The following is a 22,512-nucleotide window of genomic DNA, read 5'->3' on the forward strand; positions in this document are numbered from 1 at the left end:
ATCCCTAAACCTATGGTCTGTGAGAGGAGAATGATTCCCTAAAACTATGGTCTGTGAGAGGAGAATGAGTCTCTAATAATCCCTAAACCTATGGTCTGTGAGAGGAGGATGAGTCTCAAATAATCCATTAACCTATGGCTTGTGAGAGGAGAGTGAGTCTCTAATAATCCCTAAAGCTATGCTCTGTGAGAGGAGAATGAGTCTCTAATAATCCCTAAACCTATGGTCTGTTAGAGGAGAATGAGTCTCAAAAAATTCCTAATCCTATTGTCTGTGAGAGGAGAATGAGTCTCTAATAATCCCTAAACCTATGGTCTGTGGGAGGAGAATTATTCTCTAATAATCCCTAAACCCATGGCCTGTGAGAGGAGAGTGAGTCTCTAATAATCCATAAAGCTATGGTCTGTGAGAGGAGAATGAGTCTCTAATAATCTCTAAACCTATGGTCTGTGAGAGGAGAATGAATCCCTAAACCTATGGTCTGTGAGAGAAGAATGAGTCTCTAATAATCCCTAAACCTATGGTCTGTGAGAGGAGAATGAGTCTCTAATAATCCCTAAACCTATGGTCTGTGAAAGGAGAGTGAGTCTCTAATAATCCCTAAACCTATGGTCTGTGAGAGGATAATGAGTCTCTAATAATCCCTAAACCTATGGTCTGTGAGAGGATAATGAATCCCTAAACCTATGCTCTGTGAGAGGAGAATGAGTCTCTAATAATCCCTAAACCTATGGTCTGTGAGAGGAGAATGAGTCTCTAATAATCCCTAAACCTATGGTCTGTGAAAGGAGAGTGATTCTCTAATAAACCCAAAACCTATGGTCTGTGAGAGGAGAATGAATCTCTAATAATCCCTAAACCCATGGCCTGTGAGAGTAGAGTGAGTCTCTAATAATCCCTAAAGCTATGGTCTGTGAGAGGAGAATGAGTCTCTAATAATCCCTAAACCTATGGTCTGTGAGAGGAGAATGAATCCCTAAAACTATGGCCTGTGTGAGGAGAATGAGTCTCTAATAATCCCTAAACCTATGGTCTGTGAGAGGAGAATGACTCTCTAACAATCCCTAAACCTATGGTCTGTGAGAGGAAAATGTATATTTAATAATCCCTAAACCTATGGTCTGTGAGAGGAGAATGAGTCTAATAATCCCTCCACCTATGGTCTGTGAGAGGAGAATGAATCCCTAAACCTATGGTCTGTGAGAGGAGAATGAGTCTCTAATAATCCCTAAACCTATGGTCTGTGAGGGAGAATCACTCTCTAATAATCCCTAAACCTATGGTCTGTGAAAGGAGAATGAGTCTCTAAAATTCCCTAAACCTCTGGTCTGTGAGATGAGAATGAGTCTCTAATAATCCCTAAACCTATGGTCTGTGAGAGGAGAACGAGGCTGTTGTTCTCCTTGACTTGATAAACCAGTTGTGATAGTTTGACATAATAGCTGTAATGGTATAATAGCTGTAATTGTATGATATGATAGCTGTAATGGTATGATAGCTGTAATGGTACTGTATAATAGCTGTAATGGTATGATAGCTGCATTGGTATGGTGTAATTGCTGTCATGGTTTGATATGATAGCTGTAATGGTATGGTATGATATAATAGCTGTAATGGTTTGATATGATAGCTGTAATGGTATGGTATGATATAATAGCTGTAATGGTTTGATATGATAGCTGTAATGGTATGGTGTGATATAATAGCTGTAATGGTTTGATATGATAGCTGTAATGCTATGGTATAATAGCTGTAATGGTATGGTATGCTATAATAGCTGTAATGGTTTGATATGATAGCTGTAATGGTATGGTATGGTATAATAGCTGTTATGGTATGATAGCTTTAATGCTGTAATGGTGTGATATAATAGCTGTAATGGTATGCTATAATAGCTGTAATGGTTTGATATGATAGCTGTAATGGTATGGTATGATATAATAGCTGTAATGGTTTGATATGATAGCTGTAATGGTATGGCATGATATAATAGCTGTAATGGTTTGATATGATAGCTGTAATGGTATGGTATGATATAATAGTTGTAATGGTATGATATAATAGCTGTAATGGTATGGTATGATATAATAGCTGTAATGGTTTGATATGATAGCTGTAATGGTATGGTGTGATATAATAGCTGTAATGGTTTGATATGATAGCTGTAATGGTATGGTATGATATAATAATTGTAATGGTTTGATATGATAGCTGTAATGGTTTGATATGATAGCTGTAATGCTATGGTAAAATAGCTGTAACCCTGTCTTGGTTGGCGCCCCGCCCCCCTTGGGTTGTGCCGTGGCGGAGATCTTTGTGGGCTATACTCAGCCTTGTCTCAGGATGTTAAGTTGGTGGTTGAAGATATCCCTCTAGTGGTGTGGGGTCTGTGCTTTGGCAAAGTGGGTGGGGTTATATCCTTCCTGTTTGGCCCTGTCCGGGGGTGTCCTCGGATGGGGCCACAGTGTCTCCTGACCCCTCCTGTCTCAGCCTCCAGTATTTATGCTGCAGTAGTTTATGTGTCGGGGGGGGCTAGGGTCAGTTTGTTATATCTGGAGTACTTCTCCTGTCCTATTCGGTGTCCTGTGTGAATTTAAGTGTGCTCTCTCTAATTCTCTCTTTCTCTCTTTCTTTCTCTCTCTCAGAGGACCTGAGCCCTAGGACCATGCCTCAGGACTACCTGACATGATGACTCCTTGCTGTCCCCAGCCCACCTGGCCATGCTGCTGCTCCAGTTTCAACTGTTCTGCCTTATTATTATTGGACCATGCTGGTCATTTATGAACATTTGAACATCTTGGCCATGTTCTGTTATAATCTCCACCCGGCACAGCCAGAAGAGGACTGGCCACCCCACATAGCCTGGTTCCTCTCTAGGTTTCTTCCTAGGTTTTGGCCTTTCTAGGGAGTTTTTCCTAGCCACCGTGCTTCTACACCTGCATTGCTTGCTGTTTGGGGTTTTAGGCTGGGTTTCTGTACGGCACTTTGAGATATCAGCTGATGTACGAAGGGCTATATAAATACATTTGATTTGATTTGATTCTGTAATGGTATGATAGCTGTAATGGTATGGTATGATATAATAGCTGTAATGGTTTGATATAATAGCTGTAATGGTTTGATATGATAGCTGTAATGCTATGGTATAATAGCTGTAATGGTATGGTATGATATAATAGCTGTAATGGTTTGATATGATAGCTGTAATGGTTTGATATGATAGCTGTAATGCTATGGTATAATAGCTGTAATGGTAGGGTATGATATAATAGCTGTAATGGTTTGATATGATAGCTGTAATGGTATGGTATGGTATAATAGCTGTTATGGTATGGTATAATAGCTGTAATGCTGTAATGGTATGGTATAATAGCTGTAATGGTTTGATATAATAGCTGTAATGGTTTGATATGATAGATGTAATGGTATGGTATGATATAATAGCTGTAATGGTTTGATATGATAGCTGTAATGGTATGGTATGATATAATAGCTGTAATGGTATAATAGCTGTAATGGTTTGATATGATAGCTGTAATGGTATGGTACGGTATAATAGCTGTTATGGTATGGTATAATAGCTGTAATGCTGTAATGGTATGGTATAATAGCTGTAATGGTTTGATATGATAGCTGTAATGCTATGGTATAATAGCTGTAATGGTATGGTATAATAGCTGTAATGCTGTAATGGTATGGTATGGTATAATAGCTGTAATGCTCTAATGGTATGGTTATAATAGCTGTAATGGTTTGATATAATAGCTGTAATGGTTTGATATGATAGCTGTAATGGTTTGATATGATAGCTGTAATGGTATGGTATAATAGCTGTAATGCTGTAATGGTATGGTATGGTATAATAGCTGTAATGCTGTAATCAAATCAAATCAAATCAAATCAAATTTTATTTGTCACATACACATGGTTAGCAGATGTTAATGCGAGTGTAGCGAAATGCTTGTGCTTCTAGTTCCGACAATGCAGTAATAACAAGTAATCTAACTAACAATTCCAAAACTACTGTCTTGTACACAGTGTAAGGGGATAAAGAATATGTACATAAGGATATATGAATGAGTGATGGTACAGAGCAGCATAGGCAAGATACAGTAGATGGTATCGAGTACAGTATGTACAAATGAGATGAGTATGTAAACAAAGTGGCATAGTTTAAAGTGGCTAGTGATACATGTATTACATAAGGATACAGTCGATGATATAGAGTACAGTATATACGTATGCATATGAGATGAATAATGTAGGGTAAGTAACATTATATAAGGTAGCATTGTTTAAAGTGGCTAGTGATATATTTACATCATTTCCCATCAATTCCCATTATTAAAGTGGCTGGAGTTGAGTCAGTGTCAGTGTGTTGGCAGCAGCCACTCAGTGTTAGTGGTGGCTGTTTAACAGTCTGATGGCCTTGAGATAGAAGCTGTTTTTCAGTCTCTCGGTCCCAGCTTTGATGCACCTGTACTGACCTCGCCTTCTGGATGATAGCGGGGTGAACAGGCAGTGGCTCGGGTGGTTGATGTCCTTGATGATCTTAATGGCCTTCCTGTGACATCGGGTGGTGTAGGTGTCCTGGAGGGCAGGTAGTTTGCCCCCGGTGATGCGTTGTGCAGACCTCACTACCCTCTGGAGAGCCTTACGGTTGAGGGCGGTGCAGTTGCCATACCAGGCGGTGATACAGCCCGCCAGGATGCTCTCGATTGTGCATCTGTAGAAGTTTGTGAGTGCTTTTGGTGACAAGCCAAATTTCTTCAGCCTCCTGAGGTTGAAGAGGCGCTGCTGCGCCTTCTTCACGATGCTGTCTGTGTGAGTGGACCAATTCAGTTTGTCTGTGATGTGTATACCGAGGAACTTAAAACTTGCTATCCTCTCCACTACTGTTCCATCGATGTGGATAGGGGGGTGTTCCCTCTGCTGTTTCCTGAAGTCCACAATCATCTCCTTAGTTTTGTTGACGTTGAGTGTGAGGTTATTTTCCTGACACCACACTCCGAGGGCCCTCACCTCCTCCCTGTAGGCCGTCTCGTCGTTGTTGGTAATCAAGCCTACCACTGTTGTGTCGTCCGCAAACTTGATGATTGAGTTGGAGGCGTGCGTGGCCATGCAGTCGTGGGTGAACAGGGAGTACAGGAGAGGGCTCAGAACGCACCCTTGTGGGGCCCCAGTGTTGAGGATCAGCGGGGACGAGATGTTGTTGCCTACCCTCACCACCTGGGGGCGGCCCGTCAGGAAGTCCAGTACCCAGTTGCACAGGGCGGGGTCGAGACCCAGGGTCTCGAGCTTGATGACGAGCTTGGAGGGTACTATGGTGTTGAATGCCGAGCTGTAGTCAATGAACAGCATTCTCACATAGGTATTCCTCTTGTCCAGATGGGTTAGGGCAGTGTGCAGTGTGGTTGAGATTGCATCGTCTGTGGACCTATTTGGGCGGTAAGCAAATTGGAGTGGGTCTAGGGTGTCAGGTAGGGTGGAGGTGATATGGTCCTTGACTAGTCTCTCAAAGCACTTCATGATGACGGAAGTGAGTGCTACGGGGCGGTAGTCGTTTAGCTCAGTTACCTTAGCTTTCTTGGGAACAGGAACAATGGTGGCCCTCTTGAAGCATGTGGGAACAGCAGACTGGTATAGGGATTGATTGAATATGTCCGTAAACACACCGGCCAGCTGGTCTGCGCATGCTCTGAGGGCGCGGCTGGGGATGCCGTCTGGGCCTGCAGCCTTGCGAGGGTTAACACGTTTAAATGTCTTACTCACCTCGGCTGCAGTGAAGGAGAGACCGCATGTTTTCGTTGCAGGCCGTGTCAGTGGCACTGTATTGTCCTCAAAGCGGGCAAAAAAGTTATTTAGTCTGCCTGGGAGCAAGACATCCTGGTCCGTGACTGGGCTGGATTTCTTCCTGTAGTCCGTGATTGACTGTAGACCCTGCCACATGCCTCTTGTGTCTGAGCCGTTGAATTGAGATTCTACTTTGTCTCTGTACTGGCGCTTAGCTTGTTTGATAGCCTTGCGGAGGGAATAGCTGCACTGTTTGTACTCGGTCATGTTACCAGACACCTTGCCCTGATTAAAAGCAGTGGTTCGCGCTTTCAGTTTCACACGAATGCTGCCATCAATCCACGGTTTCTGGTTAGGGAATGTTTTAATCGTTGCTATGGGAACGACATCTTCAACGCACGTTCTAATGAACTCGCACACCGAATCAGCGTATTCGTCAATGTTGTTATCTGACGCAATACGAAACATCTCCCAGTCCACGTGATGGAAGCAGTCTTGGAGTGTGGAGTCAGCTTGGTCGGACCAGCGTTGGACAGACCTCAGCGTGGGAGCCTCTTGTTTTAGTTTCTGTCTGTAGGCAGGGATCAACAAAATGGAGTCGTGGTCAGCTTTTCCGAAAGGGGGGCGGGGCAGGGCGTTATATGCGTCGCGGAAGTTAGAGTAACAATGATCCAAGGTCTTTCCACCCCTGGTTGCGCAATCGATATGCTGATAAAATTTAGGGAGTCTTGTTTTCAGATTAGCCTTGTTAAAATCCCCAGCTACAATGAATGCAGCCTCCGGATAAATCGTTTCCAGTTTGCAGAGAGTTAAATAAAGTTAGTTCAGAGCCATCGATGTGTCTGCTTGGGGGGGGATATATACGGTTGTGATTATAATCGAAGAGAATTCTCTTGGTAGATAATGCGGTCTACATTTGATTGTGAGGAATTCTAAATCAGGTGAACAGAAGGATTTGAGTTCCTGTATGTTTCTTTCATCACACCATGTCACGTTGGTCATGAGGCATACGCCCCCGCCCCTCTTCTTACCAGAAAGATGTTTGTTTCTGTCAGCGCGATGCGTGGAGAAACCCGTTGGCTGCACCGCTTCGGATAGAGTCTCTCCAGTGAGCCATGTTTCAGTGAAGCAAAGGATGTTACAGTCTCTGATGTCCCTCTGGAATGCTACCCTTGCTCGGATTTCATCAACCTTGTTGTCAAGAGACTGGACATTGGCAAGAAGAATGCTAGGGAGTGGTGCACGGTGTGCCCGTCTCCGGAGTCTGACCAGAAGACCGCCTCGTTTCCCTCTCTTTCGGAGTCGTTTTTTTGGGTCGCTGCATGGAATCCACTCCGTTGTCCTGTTTGTAAGGCAGAACACAGGATCCGCGTCGCGAAAAACATATTCTTGGTCGTACTGATGGTGAGTTGACGCTGATCTTATATTCAGTAGTTCTTCTCGACTGTATGTAATGAAACCTAAGATGACCTGGGGTACTAATGTAAGAAATAACACGTAAAAAAACAAAAAACTGCATAGTTTCCTAGGAATGCGAAGCGAGGCGGCCATCTCTGCCGGCGCCGGAAGATCAACCTGTGGTATAATAGCTGTAATGGTTTGATATAATAGCTGTAATGGTTTGATATGATAGCTCTAATGGTATGGTATGATATAATAGCTGTAATGCTGTAATGGTATGGTATAATAGCTGTAATGGTTTGATATAATAGCTGTAATGGTTTGATATAATAGCTGTAATGGTTTGATATAATAGCTGTAATGCTGTAATGGTATGGTATAATGGCTGTAATGCTGTAATGGTATGGTATAAGAGCTGTAATGGTTTGATATAATAGCTGTAATGCTGTAATGGTATGGTATAATAGCTGTAATGGTTTGATATAATAGCTGTTATGGTATGGTATAATAGCTGTAATGCTGTAATGGTATGGTATAATAGCTGTAATGGTTTGATATGATAGCTGTAATGGTTTGATATGATAGCTGTAATGGTTTGATATAATAGCTGTAATGGTTTGATATAATAGCTGTAATGGTTTGATATAATAGCTGTAATGCTGTAATGGTATGGTATAATAGCTGAAATGCTGTAATGGTATGGTATAATAGCTGTAATGGTTTGATATGATAGCTGTAATGGTTTGATATGATAGCTGTAATGGTTTGATATGATAGCTGTAATGGTTTGATATAATAGCTGTAATGGTATGGTATGATATAATAGTTGTAATGGTATGGTATAATAGCTGTAATGGTTTGATATAATAGCTGTAATGGTTTGATATGATAGCTGTAATGGTATGGTATGCTATAATAGCTGTAATGGTTTGATATGATAGCTGTAATGCTATGGTATAATAGCTGTAATGGTATGGTATGATATAATAGCTGTAATGGTATGGTATGGTATAATAGCTGTAATGGTTTGATATAATAGCTGTAATGGTTTGATATAATAGCTGTAATGGTTTGATATGATAGCTGTAATGGTATGGTATGGTATAATAGCTGTAATGGTATGGTATAATAGCTGTAATGGTATGCTATAATAGCTGTAATGGTTTGATATGATAGCTGTAATGGTATGGTATGATATAATAGCTGTAATGGTTTGATATGATAGCTGTAATGGTATGGTATAATAGCTGTAATGGTATGGTATGCTATAATAGCTGTAATTGTATGCTATAATAGCTGTAATGGTTTGATATGATAGCTGTAATGGTATGGTATGATATAATAGCTGTAATGGTTTGATATGATAGCTGTAATGCTATGGTATAATAGCTGTAATGGTATGATAGCTGTAATGGTTTGATATGATAGCTGTAATGCTATGGTATAATAGCTGTAATGGTATGGTATGATATAATAGCTGCAATGGTTTGATATGATAGCTGTAATGGTATGGTATGGTATAATAGCTGTTATGGTATGGTATAATAGCTGTAATGCTGTAATGGTATGGTATAATAGCTGTAATGGTATGATAGCTTTAATGCTGTAATGGTGTGATAGGTGAAGTTTTACCTGCCATCTCTCTCCAGTACTCGGGGTCAGATGAATTAGTCTCTGATACAAAGAAGTTGCTAGGTTCTTTGTTTTCATCTAGAGGAGAGGGCGAGAACAGAAGGACAATAATTCATCAGTTCATCTGGAACCTCAGTTGATTTGGTCCCATGCACACAGAAAATGAAAGGAACCAATGTAGAAAGGAACCAATGTCTTTAAACACCTCGGTAACACCTAGGTAACACTGCGTACCAGCTGTTTTGGAGTTTTCTTTGGTTGCATAAACAGGCAGTCCATGGTCTCTGCTTTTATGAGTCTGAGAACACAGAGAGAGATAGAGGTTTGAACATCTAGATATCAGAGATAGTGTTGAATAATGCTACACAGGATGCTGGTGTAGACTAGACTACCAGCTGGCTTTCACAGACTTGAAGAATCAATGGAGTGGAACAACTCTCCTTTTGGCCTAATCTTGTATGTCCAGAACAACACTGTTAACAACACTGTAGACATGAGCGGAGGGTTTCTTTCAAGTAAATCACCTTTATGATGAAGCATGCATCTAAATCACCTTGATTTTTTATTTTTATTTCACCTTTAGTTAACCAGGTAGGCAAATTGAGAACAAGTTCTCATTCACAATATATGGTAGTTAAAAAGTTCTCATTTTCAACTGCGACCTGGCCAAGATAAAGCTAAGCAGTTAGACACATACAACAACACAGAGTTACATATGGAGTAAAACAAACATACAGTCAATAATACAGTAGAAACAAGTCTATATACGATGTGAGCAAATAAAGTAGGATAAGAGATGTAAGGCAATAAATAGGCCATGGTGGAGAAGTACAATGGTACAATTAAACACTGGAATGATAGGATGTGCAGAAGATGAATGTGCAAATACAGATACTGGGGTGCAAAGGAGCAAGATAAATAAATAAATACAGTATGGGGATGAGGTAGATTGGATGGGTTATTTACAGATGAGTTATGTACAGGTGCAGTAATCTGTGAGCTGCTCTAACAGCTGGTGCTTAAAGCTAGTGAGGGAGGTAAGAGTCTCCAGCTTCAGAGATTTTCGCAGTTTGTTACAGTCATTGGCAGCAGAGAACTGGAAGGAGAGACGGCCAAAGGAGGAATTGGCTTTGGGGGTGACGAGTGAGATATACCTGCCGGAGCGCGTGCGATGGGTGGGTGCTGCTATGGTGACCAGTGAGCTGAGATAAGGCAGGGCTTTACCTAGCAGAGACTTGTAGATGACCTGCAGCCAATGGGTTTGGCGACGAATATGAAGCGAGGGCCATCCAACGAGAGCATACAGGTCGCAGTGGTGGGTAGTACATGGGGCTTTGGTGACAAAACAGATGGCACTGTGATAGACTGCATCCAATTTGCTGAGTAGGGTGTTGGAGGCTATTTTGTAAATTACATCGCCGAAGTCGAGGATTGGTAGTTTTACGAGGGTGTTTGGCAGCATGAGTGAAGGATGCTTTGTTGTGAAATAGGAAGCCAATTCTAGATTTAATTTTGGATTGGAGATGTTTAATGTGAGTCCGGAAGGAGAGTTGACAGTCTAACCAGACACCTAGGTATTTGTAGTTGTCCAAATATTCTAAGTCAAAGCCTTCCAGAGTAGTGATGCTGGACCGGCGGGCAGGTGCGGGCAGCGAATGGGTTGTGGATAAATCGGTAGTGACAGTGTTTCCTAGCCTCAGTGCAGTGTGCAGCTGAGAGGAGGTGCTCTTATTCTCCATGGACTTTACAGTGTCCCAGAACTTTTTTGAGTTTTTACTACAGGATGCAAATTTCAGTTTGAAAAAGCTAGCCTTAGATTTCCTAAATGCCTGTGTATATTGGTTCCTAACTTCCCTGAAAAGTTGCATTTCACAGGGGCTATTCGATGCTATTCGATGCTAATGCAGAACGCCAGAGGATGTTTATCTGCTGGACAAGGGCAGACAGGTCTGGAGTGAACAAAGGGCTACATCTATTCCTGGTTCTAAATGTTTTGAATGGAGAGTGCTTATTGAAGATAGTTATTAGACTGTGAATGTATCTTTCATTAGTGTTACTATTCGACTGTGATTGTCTATTCAATAGTGTTTTTATTAGACTGTGAATGTCCATACATTAGTGAACTTAACAGACTGTGAATGTCTCTTCATTAGTGTTACAATTAGTCTACTATTAGACTGTAAATGTCTCTTCATTAGTTACGTTACTAGACTGTGAATGTCTCTTCATTAGTTACGTTACTAGACTGTGAAAGTCTTCTTCATTAAAGTTATTTGACTGTGAAAATGTCCTTCATTAGTGTTATTAGACTGTGAATGTCTCTTCTTTACTGTTGTTATTAGACTGTGAATGTCTCTTAAATATCATTACTATTAGACTGAATGTCTCTTACATATCATTACTATAAGACTGTGATAGTCTCTTCATTAGTGTTGTTATTAGTGTTAATGTTAGACTGTGAATGTCTCTTCATTTGTGTTACAATTAGTCTTTGAATGTCTCTTCATTTGTGTTACAATTAGTCTGTGAATGTCTCTTCATTAGTGTTGTTATTAGACTGTGAATGTCTCTTCATTATTGTCGTTATTAGACAGTGAATGTCTCTTACATATCATTACTATTAGACTCACTCATTAGAGTCGTTATTAGAATGTGAATGTCTCTTCATTAGTGTCGTTATTAGAATGTGAATGTCTCTTCATTAGTGTCGTTATTACAATGTGAATGTCTCTTCATTAGTGTCGTTATTAGAATGTGAATGTCTCCTTCATTAGTGTCGTTATTAGAATGTGAATGTCTCTTCACTAGCGTAACTATAAGACTGTGAATGTCTCTTCACTAGCGTAACTATAAGACTGTGAATGTCTCTTCACTAGCGTAACTATAAGACTGTGAATGTCTCTTCACTAGCGTAACTATAAGACTGTGAATGTCTCTTCACTAGCGTAACTATAAGACTGTGAATGTCTCTTCACTAGCGTAACTATAAGACTGTGAATGTCTCTTCACTAGCGTAACTATAAGACTGTGAATGTCTCTTCACTAGCGTAAATATAAGACTGTGAATGTCTCTTCCTTAGTGTCGTTATAAACTGTACATATCTCCTTCATCTGTGTTTCTATTAGACTGTGAATGTCTCTTCATTATAATTACTATTTGACTGTGAATGTCTCTACATTTGTGTTACAATTAGACTGTGAATGTCTCTTCATTTATGTTGCAATTAATCTGTGAATGTCTCTTCATTAGTGTCATTATTAGAATGTGAATGTCTCTTCATTAGTGTCGTTATTAGAATGTGAATGTCTCTTTATTAGTATCGTTATTAGAATGTGAATGTCTCTTCATTAGTGTCGTTATTAGAATGTGAATGTCTCTTCATTAGTGTAACTATAAGACTGTGGATGTCTCTTCACTAGCGTAACTATAAGACTGTGAATGTCTCTTCACTAGCGTAACTATTAGACTGTGAATGTCTCTTCACTACCGTAACTATAAGACTTTGAATGTCTCTTCACTAGCGTAACTATAAGACTGTGAATGTCTCTTCACTAGCGTAACTATAAGACTGTGAATGTCTCTTCACTAGCGTAACTGTAAGACTGTGAATGTCTCTTCACTAGCGTAACTATAAGACTGTGAATGTCTCTTCACTAGCGTAACTATAAGACTGTGAATGTCTCTTCACTAGAGTAACTATAAGACTGTGAATGTCTCTTCACTAGCGTAACTATAAGACTGTGAATGTCTCTTCACTAGCGTAACTATAAGACTGTGAATGTCTCGTCCTTAGTGTCGTTATAAACTGTACATATCTCTTTCATCTGTGTTTCCATTAGACTGTGAATGTCTCTTCATTATAATTACTATTTGACTGTGAATGTCTCTTCATTTGTGTTACAATTAGTCTGTGAATGTCTCTTCATTTGTGTTACAATTAGACTGTGAATATCTCTTCATTAGTGTTGTTATTAGTGTTAATGTTAGACTGTGAATGTCTCTTCATTTGTGTTACAATTAGTCTTTGAATGTCTCTTCATTTGTGTTACAATTAGTCTGTGAATGTCTCTTCATTAGTGTTGTTATTAGACTGTGAATGTCTCTTCATTATTGTCGTTATTAGACAGTGAATGTCTCTTACATATCATTACTATTAGACTCACTCATTAGAGTCGTTATTAGAATGTGAATGTCTCTTCATTAGTGTCGTTATTAGAATGTGAATGTCTCTTCATTAGTGTCGTTATTACAATGTGAATGTCTCTTCATTAGTGTCGTTATTAGAATGTGAATGTCTCCTTCATTAGTGTCGTTATTAGAATGTGAATGTCTCTTCACTAGCATAACTATAAGACTGTGAATGTCTCTTCACTAGCGTAACTATAAGACTGTGAATGTCTCTTCACTAGCGTAACTATAAGACTGTGAATGTCTCTTCACTAGCGTAACTATAAGACTGTGAATGTCTCTTCACTAGCGTAACTATAAGACTGTGAATGTCTCTTCACTAGCGTAACTATAAGACTGTGAATGTCTCTTCACTAGCGTAACTATAAGACTGTGAATGTCTCTTCACTAGCGTAAATATAAGACTGTGAATGTCTCTTCCTTAGTGTCGTTATAAACTGTACATATCTCCTTCATCTGTGTTTCTATTAGACTGTGAATGTCTCTTCATTATAATTACTATTTGACTGTGAATGTCTCTACATTTGTGTTACAATTAGACTGTGAATGTCTCTTCATTTATGTTGCAATTAATCTGTGAATGTCTCTTCATTAGTGTCATTATTAGAATGTGAATGTCTCTTCATTAGTGTCGTTATTAGAATGTGAATGTCTCTTTATTAGTATCGTTATTAGAATGTGAATGTCTCTTCATTAGTGTCGTTATTAGAATGTGAATGTCTCTTCATTAGTGTAACTATAAGACTGTGGATGTCTCTTCACTAGCGTAACTATAAGACTGTGAATGTCTCTTCACTAGCGTAACTATTAGACTGTGAATGTCTCTTCACTAGCGTAACTATAAGACTTTGAATGTCTCTTCACTAGCGTAACTATAAGACTGTGAATGTCTCTTCACTAGCGTAACTATAAGACTGTGAATGTCTCTTCACTAGCGTAACTGTAAGACTGTGAATGTCTCTTCACTAGCGTAACTATAAGACTGTGAATGTCTCTTCACTAGCGTAACTATAAGACTGTGAATGTCTCTTCACTAGAGTAACTATAAGACTGTGAATGTCTCTTCACTAGCGTAACTATAAGACTGTGAATGTCTCTTCACTAGCGTAACTATAAGACTGTGAATGTCTCGTCCTTAGTGTCGTTATAAACTGTACATATCTCTTTCATCTGTGTTTCCATTAGACTGTGAATGTCTCTTCATTATAATTACTATTTGACTGTGAATGTCTCTTCATTTGTGTTACAATTAGTCTGTGAATGTCTCTTCATTTGTGTTACAATTAGACTGTGAATATCTCTTCATTAGTGTTGTTATTAATCTGAGAATGTCTCTTCATTAGTGTCGTTATTAGAATGTGAATGTCTCTTCATTAGTGTCGTTATTAGAATGTGAATGTCTCTTCATTAGTGTCGTTATTACAATGTGAATGTCTCTTCATTAGTGTCGTTATTAGAATGTGATTGTCTCTTCATTAGTGTCGTTATTAGAATGTGAATGTCTCTTCATTAGTGTCGTTATTTGAATGTGAATGTCACTTCACTAGCGTAACTATAAGACTGTGAATGTCTCTTCACTAGCGTAACTATAAGACTGTGAATATAAACTGTACATATCTCTTTCATCTGTGTTTCTATTAGATTGTGAATGTCTCTTCATTATAATTACTATTTGACTGTGAATGTCTCTTCATTTGTGTTACAATTAGTCTGTGAATGTCTCTTCATTATTGTTGTTATTAATCTGAGAATGTCTCTTCATTAGTGTCGTTATTAGAATGTGAATGTCTCTTCATTAGTGTCGTTATTAGAATGTGAATGTCTCTTCATTAGTGTTGTTATTAGAATGTGAATGTCTCTTCATTAGTGTCGTTATTACAATGTGAATGTCTCTTCATTCGTGTCGTTATTAGAATGTGAATGTCTCTTCATTAGTGTCGTTATTAGAATATGAATGTCTCTTCATTAGTGTCGTTATTTGAATGTGAATGTCACTTCACTAGCGTAAATATAAGACTGTGAATGTCTCTTCACTAGCGTAACTATAAGACTGTGAATGTCTCTTCACTAGCGTAACTATAAGACTGTGAATGTCTCTTCCTTAGTGTCGTTATAAACTGTACATATCTCCTTCATCTGTGTTTCTATTAGACTGTGAATGTCTTCTCGTTAGTTTTACTATTAGACTGTGAATGTCTCTTTGTTAGTTTTACTATTAGACTGCGAAAGTCTCTTCGTTAGTTTTACTATTAGACTGTGAATGTATCTTCATTAGTGTTATTAGACTGTGAATGTCTCATTCATTGTTTTTGTTATTAGACTGTGAATGTCTCTTCATTAGTGTTGTTATTGGACTGTGAATGTCTATTATTATAATTACTTTTAGACTGTGAATGTCTCTTCACTGGTGTTGCTATTAGACTGTGAATGTTTCTGCATTACTGTTCTATTAGACTGTGAATGTCTCTTAATTAGTGTTAAAATTAGCTTATGAATGTCTCTTCATTAGTGTTGTTATTAGTCTGTGAATGTCTCCTTCAATATTGTTACTATTAGACTGTGAATGTCTCTTCATTATAATTACTATTTGACTGTGAATGTCTCTTCATTAGTGTCGTTATTAGACTGTGAATGTCTCTTCATTAGTGTTGTTATTGGTCTGTGAATGTCTCTTCATTATAATTACTATTTGACTGTGAATGTCTCTTTATTAGTGTTAATGTTAGACTGTGAATGTCTCTTCATTTGTGTTACAATTAGTCAGTGAATGTCTCTTCATTATTGTTGTTATTACTCTGAGAATGTCTCCTTCGTTATTGTTATTATTAGACTGGGAATGTCTCTTAATTAGTGTTGTTATTGGACTGTGAATGTCTCCTTCTTTAGTGTTAAGATTAGTCTGTGAATGTCTACATCATTATTGCTACTTTTTGACTGTGAATATAGATTAGTGTCGTTATTAGAAGTGAATGTCTCTTCATTAGTGTCGTTATTGGAACGTGAATGTCTCCTTCATTAGTGTTGTTATTAGAATGTGAATGTCTCTTCATTAGTGTCGTTATTAGAATGTGAATGTCTCCTTCATTAGTGTCGTTATTAGAATGTGAATGTCTCTTCATTAGTGTCGTTATTAGAATGTGAATGTCTCTTCATTAGTGTTGTTATTAGAATGTGAATGTCTCCTTCATTAGTGTTGTTATTAGAATGTGAATGTCTCCTTCATTAGTGTTGTTATTAGAATGTGAATGACTCCTTCAGTCTTGTTAATAGACTGTGAATATTTCCTTCTTTAATGTGACTATTAGACTGTTCTTTAATATGGCTATTAGACTTACTATTAGACAAAATGTCTCTTAATTAGTGTCGTTGTTAGACTGTGAATGTATTTTCATTTGTGTTACAATTCGTCTGAGAATGTCTCTTCATTAGTGTTGTTAGACTCTGAATGTCTATTCATTAGTGTCGTTATTAGACTGTGAATGTCTCTTCAATGGTGTTACTATTAGACAAAATGTCTCATATTTAGTGTCGTTATTAGACTGTGAATGTATTTCCATTTGTGTTACAATTAGTTTGAGAATGTCTCTTGATTTGTGTCGTTATTAGACTATGAATGTCTCTTCATTAGTGTTGTTATTAGACTGTAAATGTCTCTTCATTAGTGTTGTTATTAGACTGTAAATGTCTCTTCATTAGTGTCACTATTAGACTGTGAATGTCTCTTCGTTAGTGTTATTAGACTGTGAATGTCTCTTCATTAGTGTCACTATTAGACTGTGAATGTCTCTTCGTTAGTGTTATTAGACTGTGAATGTCTCTTCATTAGTGTCGTTATTAGAATGTGATTGTCTCTTCATTAGTGTCGTTATTAGAATGTGAATGTCTCTTCATTAGTGTCGTTATTTGAATGTGAATGTCACTTCACTAGCGTAACTATAAGACTGTGAATGTCTCTTCACTAGCGTAACTATAAGACTGTGAATATAAACTGTACATATCTCTTTCATCTGTGTTTCTATTAGACTGTGAATGTCTCTTCATTATAATTACTATTTGACTGTGAATGTCTCTTCATTTGTGTTACAATTAGTCTGTGAATGTCTCTTCATTATTGTTGTTATTAATCTGAGAATGTCTCTTCATTAGTGTCGTTATTAGAATGTGAATGTCTCTTCATTAGTGTCGTTATTAGAATGTGAATGTCTCTTCATTAGTGTTGTTATTAGAATGTGAATGTCTCTTCATTAGTGTCGTTATTACAATGTGAATGTCTCTTCATTCGTGTCGTTATTAGAATGTGAATGTCTCTTCATTAGTGTCGTTATTAGAATATGAATGTCTCTTCATTAGTGTCGTTATTTGAATGTGAATGTCACTTCACTAGCGTAAATATAAGACTGTGAATGTCTCTTCACTAGCGTAACTATAAGACTGTGAATGTCTCTTCACTAGCGTAACTATAAGACTGTGAATGTCTCTTCCTTAGTGTCGTTATAAACTGTACATATCTCCTTCATCTGTGTTTCTATTAGACTGTGAATGTCTTCTCGTTAGTTTTACTATTAGACTGTGAATGTCTCTTCGTTAGTTTTACTATTAGACTGCGAAAGTCTCTTCGTTAGTTTTACTATTAGACTGTGAATGTATCTTCATTAGTGTTATTAGACTGTGAATGTCTCATTCATTGTTTTTGTTATTAGACTGTGAATGTCTCTTCATTAGTGTTGTTATTGGACTGTGAATGTCTATTATTATAATTACTTTTAGACTGTGAATGTCTCTTCACTGGTGTTGCTATTAGACTGTGAATGTTTCTGCATTACTGTTCTATTAGACTGTGAATGTCTCTTAATTAGTGTTAAAATTAGCTTATGAATGTCTCTTCATTAGTGTTGTTATTAGTCTGTGAATGTCTCCTTCAATATTGTTACTATTAGACTGTGAATGTCTCTTCATTATAATTACTATTTGACTGTGAATGTCTCTTCATTAGTGTCGTTATTAGACTGTGAATGTCTCTTCATTAGTGTTGTTATTGGTCTGTGAATGTCTCTTCATTATAATTACTATTTGACTGTGAATGTCTCTTTATTAGTGTTAATGTTAGACTGTGAATGTCTCTTCATTTGTGTTACAATTAGTCAGTGAATGTCTCTTCATTATTGTTGTTATTACTCTGAGAATGTCTCCTTCGTTATTGTTATTATTAGACTGGGAATGTCTCTTAATTAGTGTTGTTATTGGACTGTGAATGTCTCCTTCTTTAGTGTTAAGATTAGTCTGTGAATGTCTACATCATTATTGCTACTTTTTGACTGTGAATATAGATTAGTGTCGTTATTAGAAGTGAATGTCTCTTCATTAGTGTCGTTATTGGAACGTGAATGTCTCCTTCATTAGTGTTGTTATTAGAATGTGAATGTCTCTTCATTAGTGTCGTTATTAGAATGTGAATGTCTCCTTTATTAGTGTTGTTATTAGAATGTGAATGTCTCCTTCATTAGTGTCGTTATTAGAATGTGAATGTCTCCTTCATTAGTGTCGTTATTAGAATGTGAATGTCTCTTCATTAGTGTCGTTATTAGAATGTGAATGTCTCTTCATTAGTGTTGTTATTAGAATGTGAATGTCTCCTTCATTAGTGTTGTTATTAGAATGTGAATGTCTCCTTCATTAGTGTTGTTATTAGAATGTGAATGACTCCTTCAGTCTTGTTAATAGACTGAATATTTCCTTCTTTAATGTGACTATTAGACTGTTCTTTAATATGGCTATTAGACTTACTATTAGACAAAATGTCTCTTAATTAGTGTCGTTGTTAGACTGTGAATGTATTTTCATTTGTGTTACAATTCGTCTGAGAATGTCTCTTCATTAGTGTTGTTAGACTCTGAATGTCTATTCATTAGTGTCGTTATTAGACTGTGAATGTCTCTTCAATGGTGTTACTATTAGACAAAATGTCTCATATTTAGTGTCGTTATTAGACTGTGAATGTATTTCCATTTGTGTTACAATTAGTTTGAGAATGTCTCTTGATTTGTGTCGTTATTAGACTATGAATGTCTCTTCATTAGTGTTGTTATTAGACTGTAAATGTCTCTTCATTAGTGTTGTTATTAGACTGTAAATGTCTCTTCATTAGTGTCACTATTAGACTGTGAATGTCTCTTCGTTAGTGTTATTAGACTGTGAATGTCTCTTCATTAGTGTTGTTAGACTGTGAATGTCTCTTCATTAGTGTTGTTAGACTGTGAATGTCGCTTCATTAGTGTCGTTAGACTGTGAATGTCTCTTCATTAGTGTTACCATTAGACTGAGAATGACTCCTCCCTTTTACAACGCGACTGTTTCCCCTGGTTGTGGACCAACTCCCTTGGCTTTGTTAATGTGGAGTCGACAGGTTCCACATTAGAAAGGCTAAATGGCAGAAAGTGACAATTAGAGAACCGATATAATGTGACCATTAAACAATACCGGACTGTTCCTATTATCAGCGATCAGAGCACTGTGGATGTTTCAATTCTTCAGGGAGATGCTGATATTAAAATGTTTATGCATATTACATCAGCCAGGCTACAACGCCATTTAAATAATAATTAAAGTGCCTTACTTTTACATGTTTGTAGGACTGGTCCTCCAGTTGCAGCGGGGTGTGTGTGGGGCTGGGGAGAGAGAGTGTGAGGCTGGCAGGGGGAGCAGAATGAGAGGCAGACAGGCTTGTACTGCTCTGGTCCTGGCTGTGATCTGCAGGGCTGCAGGGGAAGTTGACAGCCTCTTTCTCTCTTCTCTCCCATAGTCCTGATCCTTCACTTTGCCCTCGGAGGTGCAGGCCGCTGTGTGCCTGTGGTGGGGTTGGTCTTTTGAAATGTTCCTCTTCCTCATCCTGCTTGGTCTCTACATCCACCTCTCCTTCCTCCTCACTCTCTTCTCGCTCTTCTTCCCCCTCTCCTCCGCTCTCAGAGGCGTAGCTGCAGCTGGTCCCGGGGGACAGGTGGAGCTCTGACCCAAACTCCTCCAGGTTGCCATGGAGCTTGACGATGCTTTCTGCATCTTTGACGACGGGTCGGAAGGCTGAGTGGTAGTAGGCTTTCCTAGCCTGGAGAGACGGGGTGTCCAACACCTTCAGCCAGCCCTCTGAGGTCACAGGGTGCAAGTCAGAGGTCAGGGTGGAGGAGTCAAGGTCAAACAGACCTGACCTGGGTGTGGCTCCCATGCCTGGCCCCGCCCCTGGGTGTGGGGGCTCTGATAGGTCGAGGAAGGCCTGCTTGAGGGAGGGGCTCTCGGCCAATGAGGACAGAGTGTTGACGGAGCGCTGTGGCTGCAGGTAGGTGGGCACTGGGAGGCCCCCAGCAGTCCTAGGGGGCCAGAACATGCAGAATGGAGGATAGAAGGTGTCTTTACGACCGGGCCACAGCAGACCTGATAGACCAGTGTTCTTCTGTCCTCCAGCCACCTCACTGTCATCTTTCTTCTGCTGACAGAGGCTGAAGGCTGGGAAGGAGTAAGGGTTGGGGAACAGGGAGGTAGGGGGGAACTTCTGCAGCATGCCGAACCCTTTACTGGGCACAGGGATCACCGGGTAGCTGCGAGTGTTCTTACGGGGAGACAGGCTGCTTCCATCCAGGTCCTCCTCCTCCTCGAAGCGGCTCCTCTTCTGGACCAGGTCAGGGGTCATCATGTGGGGCAGACCAGAGTTCATAACCTTCCCCGGCCCCATGGCGGAGCAGTGAGATGAGGGTAGACACCGCTTCCTGCTGCCACCATTAAACATGGCCTTCACGTCCTCCCAGGCAAACGCCAGGTCATCAGGAGGGGTTTTATCTGACAGCTTCAGGTGGCGTCTCCAGGAGTTGAAGTTAGCAGCGTCCGGCTGGATGTACTTGGCTTCAGGAGTACGGTGAGAGTGGAAGATGAACTTGTTAGGAGAGAAGTACATGCTGCAGTAGGAACACTTGATGCACTTGGCTCTGCTGCTGTTGTAGCGCGCTGGGATGAAGTTACCACGACTACCCCAGGCACACTCGTGTGACACATCAAAGGCGAAGTTGTCAGGCAGTTTGGGGGGGTTGTTCTCCCCCAGGAAGGACTTACACAGCCGCTCCGCCTCTCGCTTGGTGATCATGCCACAGCGGCGGGAGGAGATGGGCATGGCGCCAGCTCGCCTCAGTATCTCCAGCTGGACAGGGGTGCACTGAACACAGGTGATACCCAGCGCCACGCGGCGGTTGTGGATCTCATTATAGCTGTAGTTCTTCAGCAAAGTGTTGGAGATCTGGGCCAGACACAGCCGCTCCTGATGGTCGATCACCAAGGAGACGATGGGTACCCCATAGAGAACCACTTGACCCACCTGGTTGGGCTTCAGGGAGGAGTGGGGGGGTCTCGGGGGGGTCAGGGGCTCCTGCTGGAATGAGCTGGGGGAGGTCGTCATGGTGTAGGTTGTGTTGCTGTGGAGTCCGATTGGAGAATACTGTGCTGAACATATGAGTCAGGAGTTCAAACTGAACATCAGTCAGACACTCTTTTAGTTGTAATAATAATGACAATAACAACAATCATCACTTTGTATTATTATCAAAAAATATTTGCCAAACGGTGAAGAACTTGATTGTGATTAAATAGCAACACCACATTTGATTTCGTATGTTGCTTATTTGTATTATTTTATTATAAACGTTCAATTAAGTTTGTACTGTGAATGTTTTTTTTTTAAATTGCATTATGCAGAACAAGTTTAACTCCGCCTGAGCCCTCTGCATCTTCCACTTTAATGCGCATCGAAGACAAGAAGTAGCTGTTTACTACAAATGAATATCTGGGACAACGATACAGACATAGGCTTTACTGTAAAAAAAAGGGATCAATAGTTACTTTACTTTGGGTGTCATTTGTTGATAGCCTACGTTGATACGTTGATAAAAAAAAAGTATAGAATTGCAATAGAACATGACAAAATAAAAAATAAAAAACATCCTAATTTAATTAACAGAACTTCAATTTCTCCGACGTTCAAACAAAAGTTTGTATTTGACATTTTCTGCCAAAACACGGCAGTATAGCACTAATTGATTTACACGTTAATCTGAGAGGCAGTATAGAACTTTAATTGATTTACACGTTAATCTGAGAGGCAGTATAGAACTAATTGATTTACACGTTAATCTGAGAGGCAGTATAGAACTAATTGATTTACACGTTAATCTGAGAGGCAGTATAGAATTTAAAGTGATTTACACGTCAATCTGAGAGGAGGTATAGGGTTAGAACTTTGATTGTAAATGTATTATTATATATTATTAACCGAATATACCTTATTATATATGTGACGTGTCATAGTGTGAATTTTGCTTAATAATAATGGATATTCGTCAGGCGTTACATTAGGCTATATACAAAAAAATACAGGTTGAGCTGCAGATCAAACCGACACGTGAGGCCATCCCGACCAGGGCAAAGATACACAGGGACAACGAAATATCCTCCCAAACAGTGGA

The 22,512-nt window shown here is 39.3% G+C and overlaps 1 protein-coding gene across 1 annotated transcript in view; it reads right to left on the reverse strand.

Moving 5' to 3' along the window:
* The window catches only part of skor2 (SKI family transcriptional corepressor 2), an 83,246-nt gene extending 61,797 nt beyond the window's left edge, over window positions 1-21,449 (reverse strand). The window contains exons 1-2 of the mRNA XM_036936710.1: window positions 19,629-21,449; window positions 8,827-9,124 (exon numbers count right to left, since the gene is read on the reverse strand). Of these exons, the coding sequence (XP_036792605.1) occupies window positions 8,942-9,124; window positions 19,629-21,449 (2,004 nt within the window). The 3' untranslated portion in view covers window positions 8,827-8,941. The remainder of the gene's footprint in view (window positions 1-8,826; window positions 9,125-19,628) is intronic.
* Window positions 21,450-22,512: the final 1,063 nt, after the last annotated feature.

The sequence above is a fragment of the Oncorhynchus mykiss genome, chromosome 12, assembly GCF_013265735.2.
Source record: "Oncorhynchus mykiss isolate Arlee chromosome 12, USDA_OmykA_1.1, whole genome shotgun sequence".
Taxonomy (NCBI): domain Eukaryota; kingdom Metazoa; phylum Chordata; class Actinopteri; order Salmoniformes; family Salmonidae; genus Oncorhynchus; species Oncorhynchus mykiss.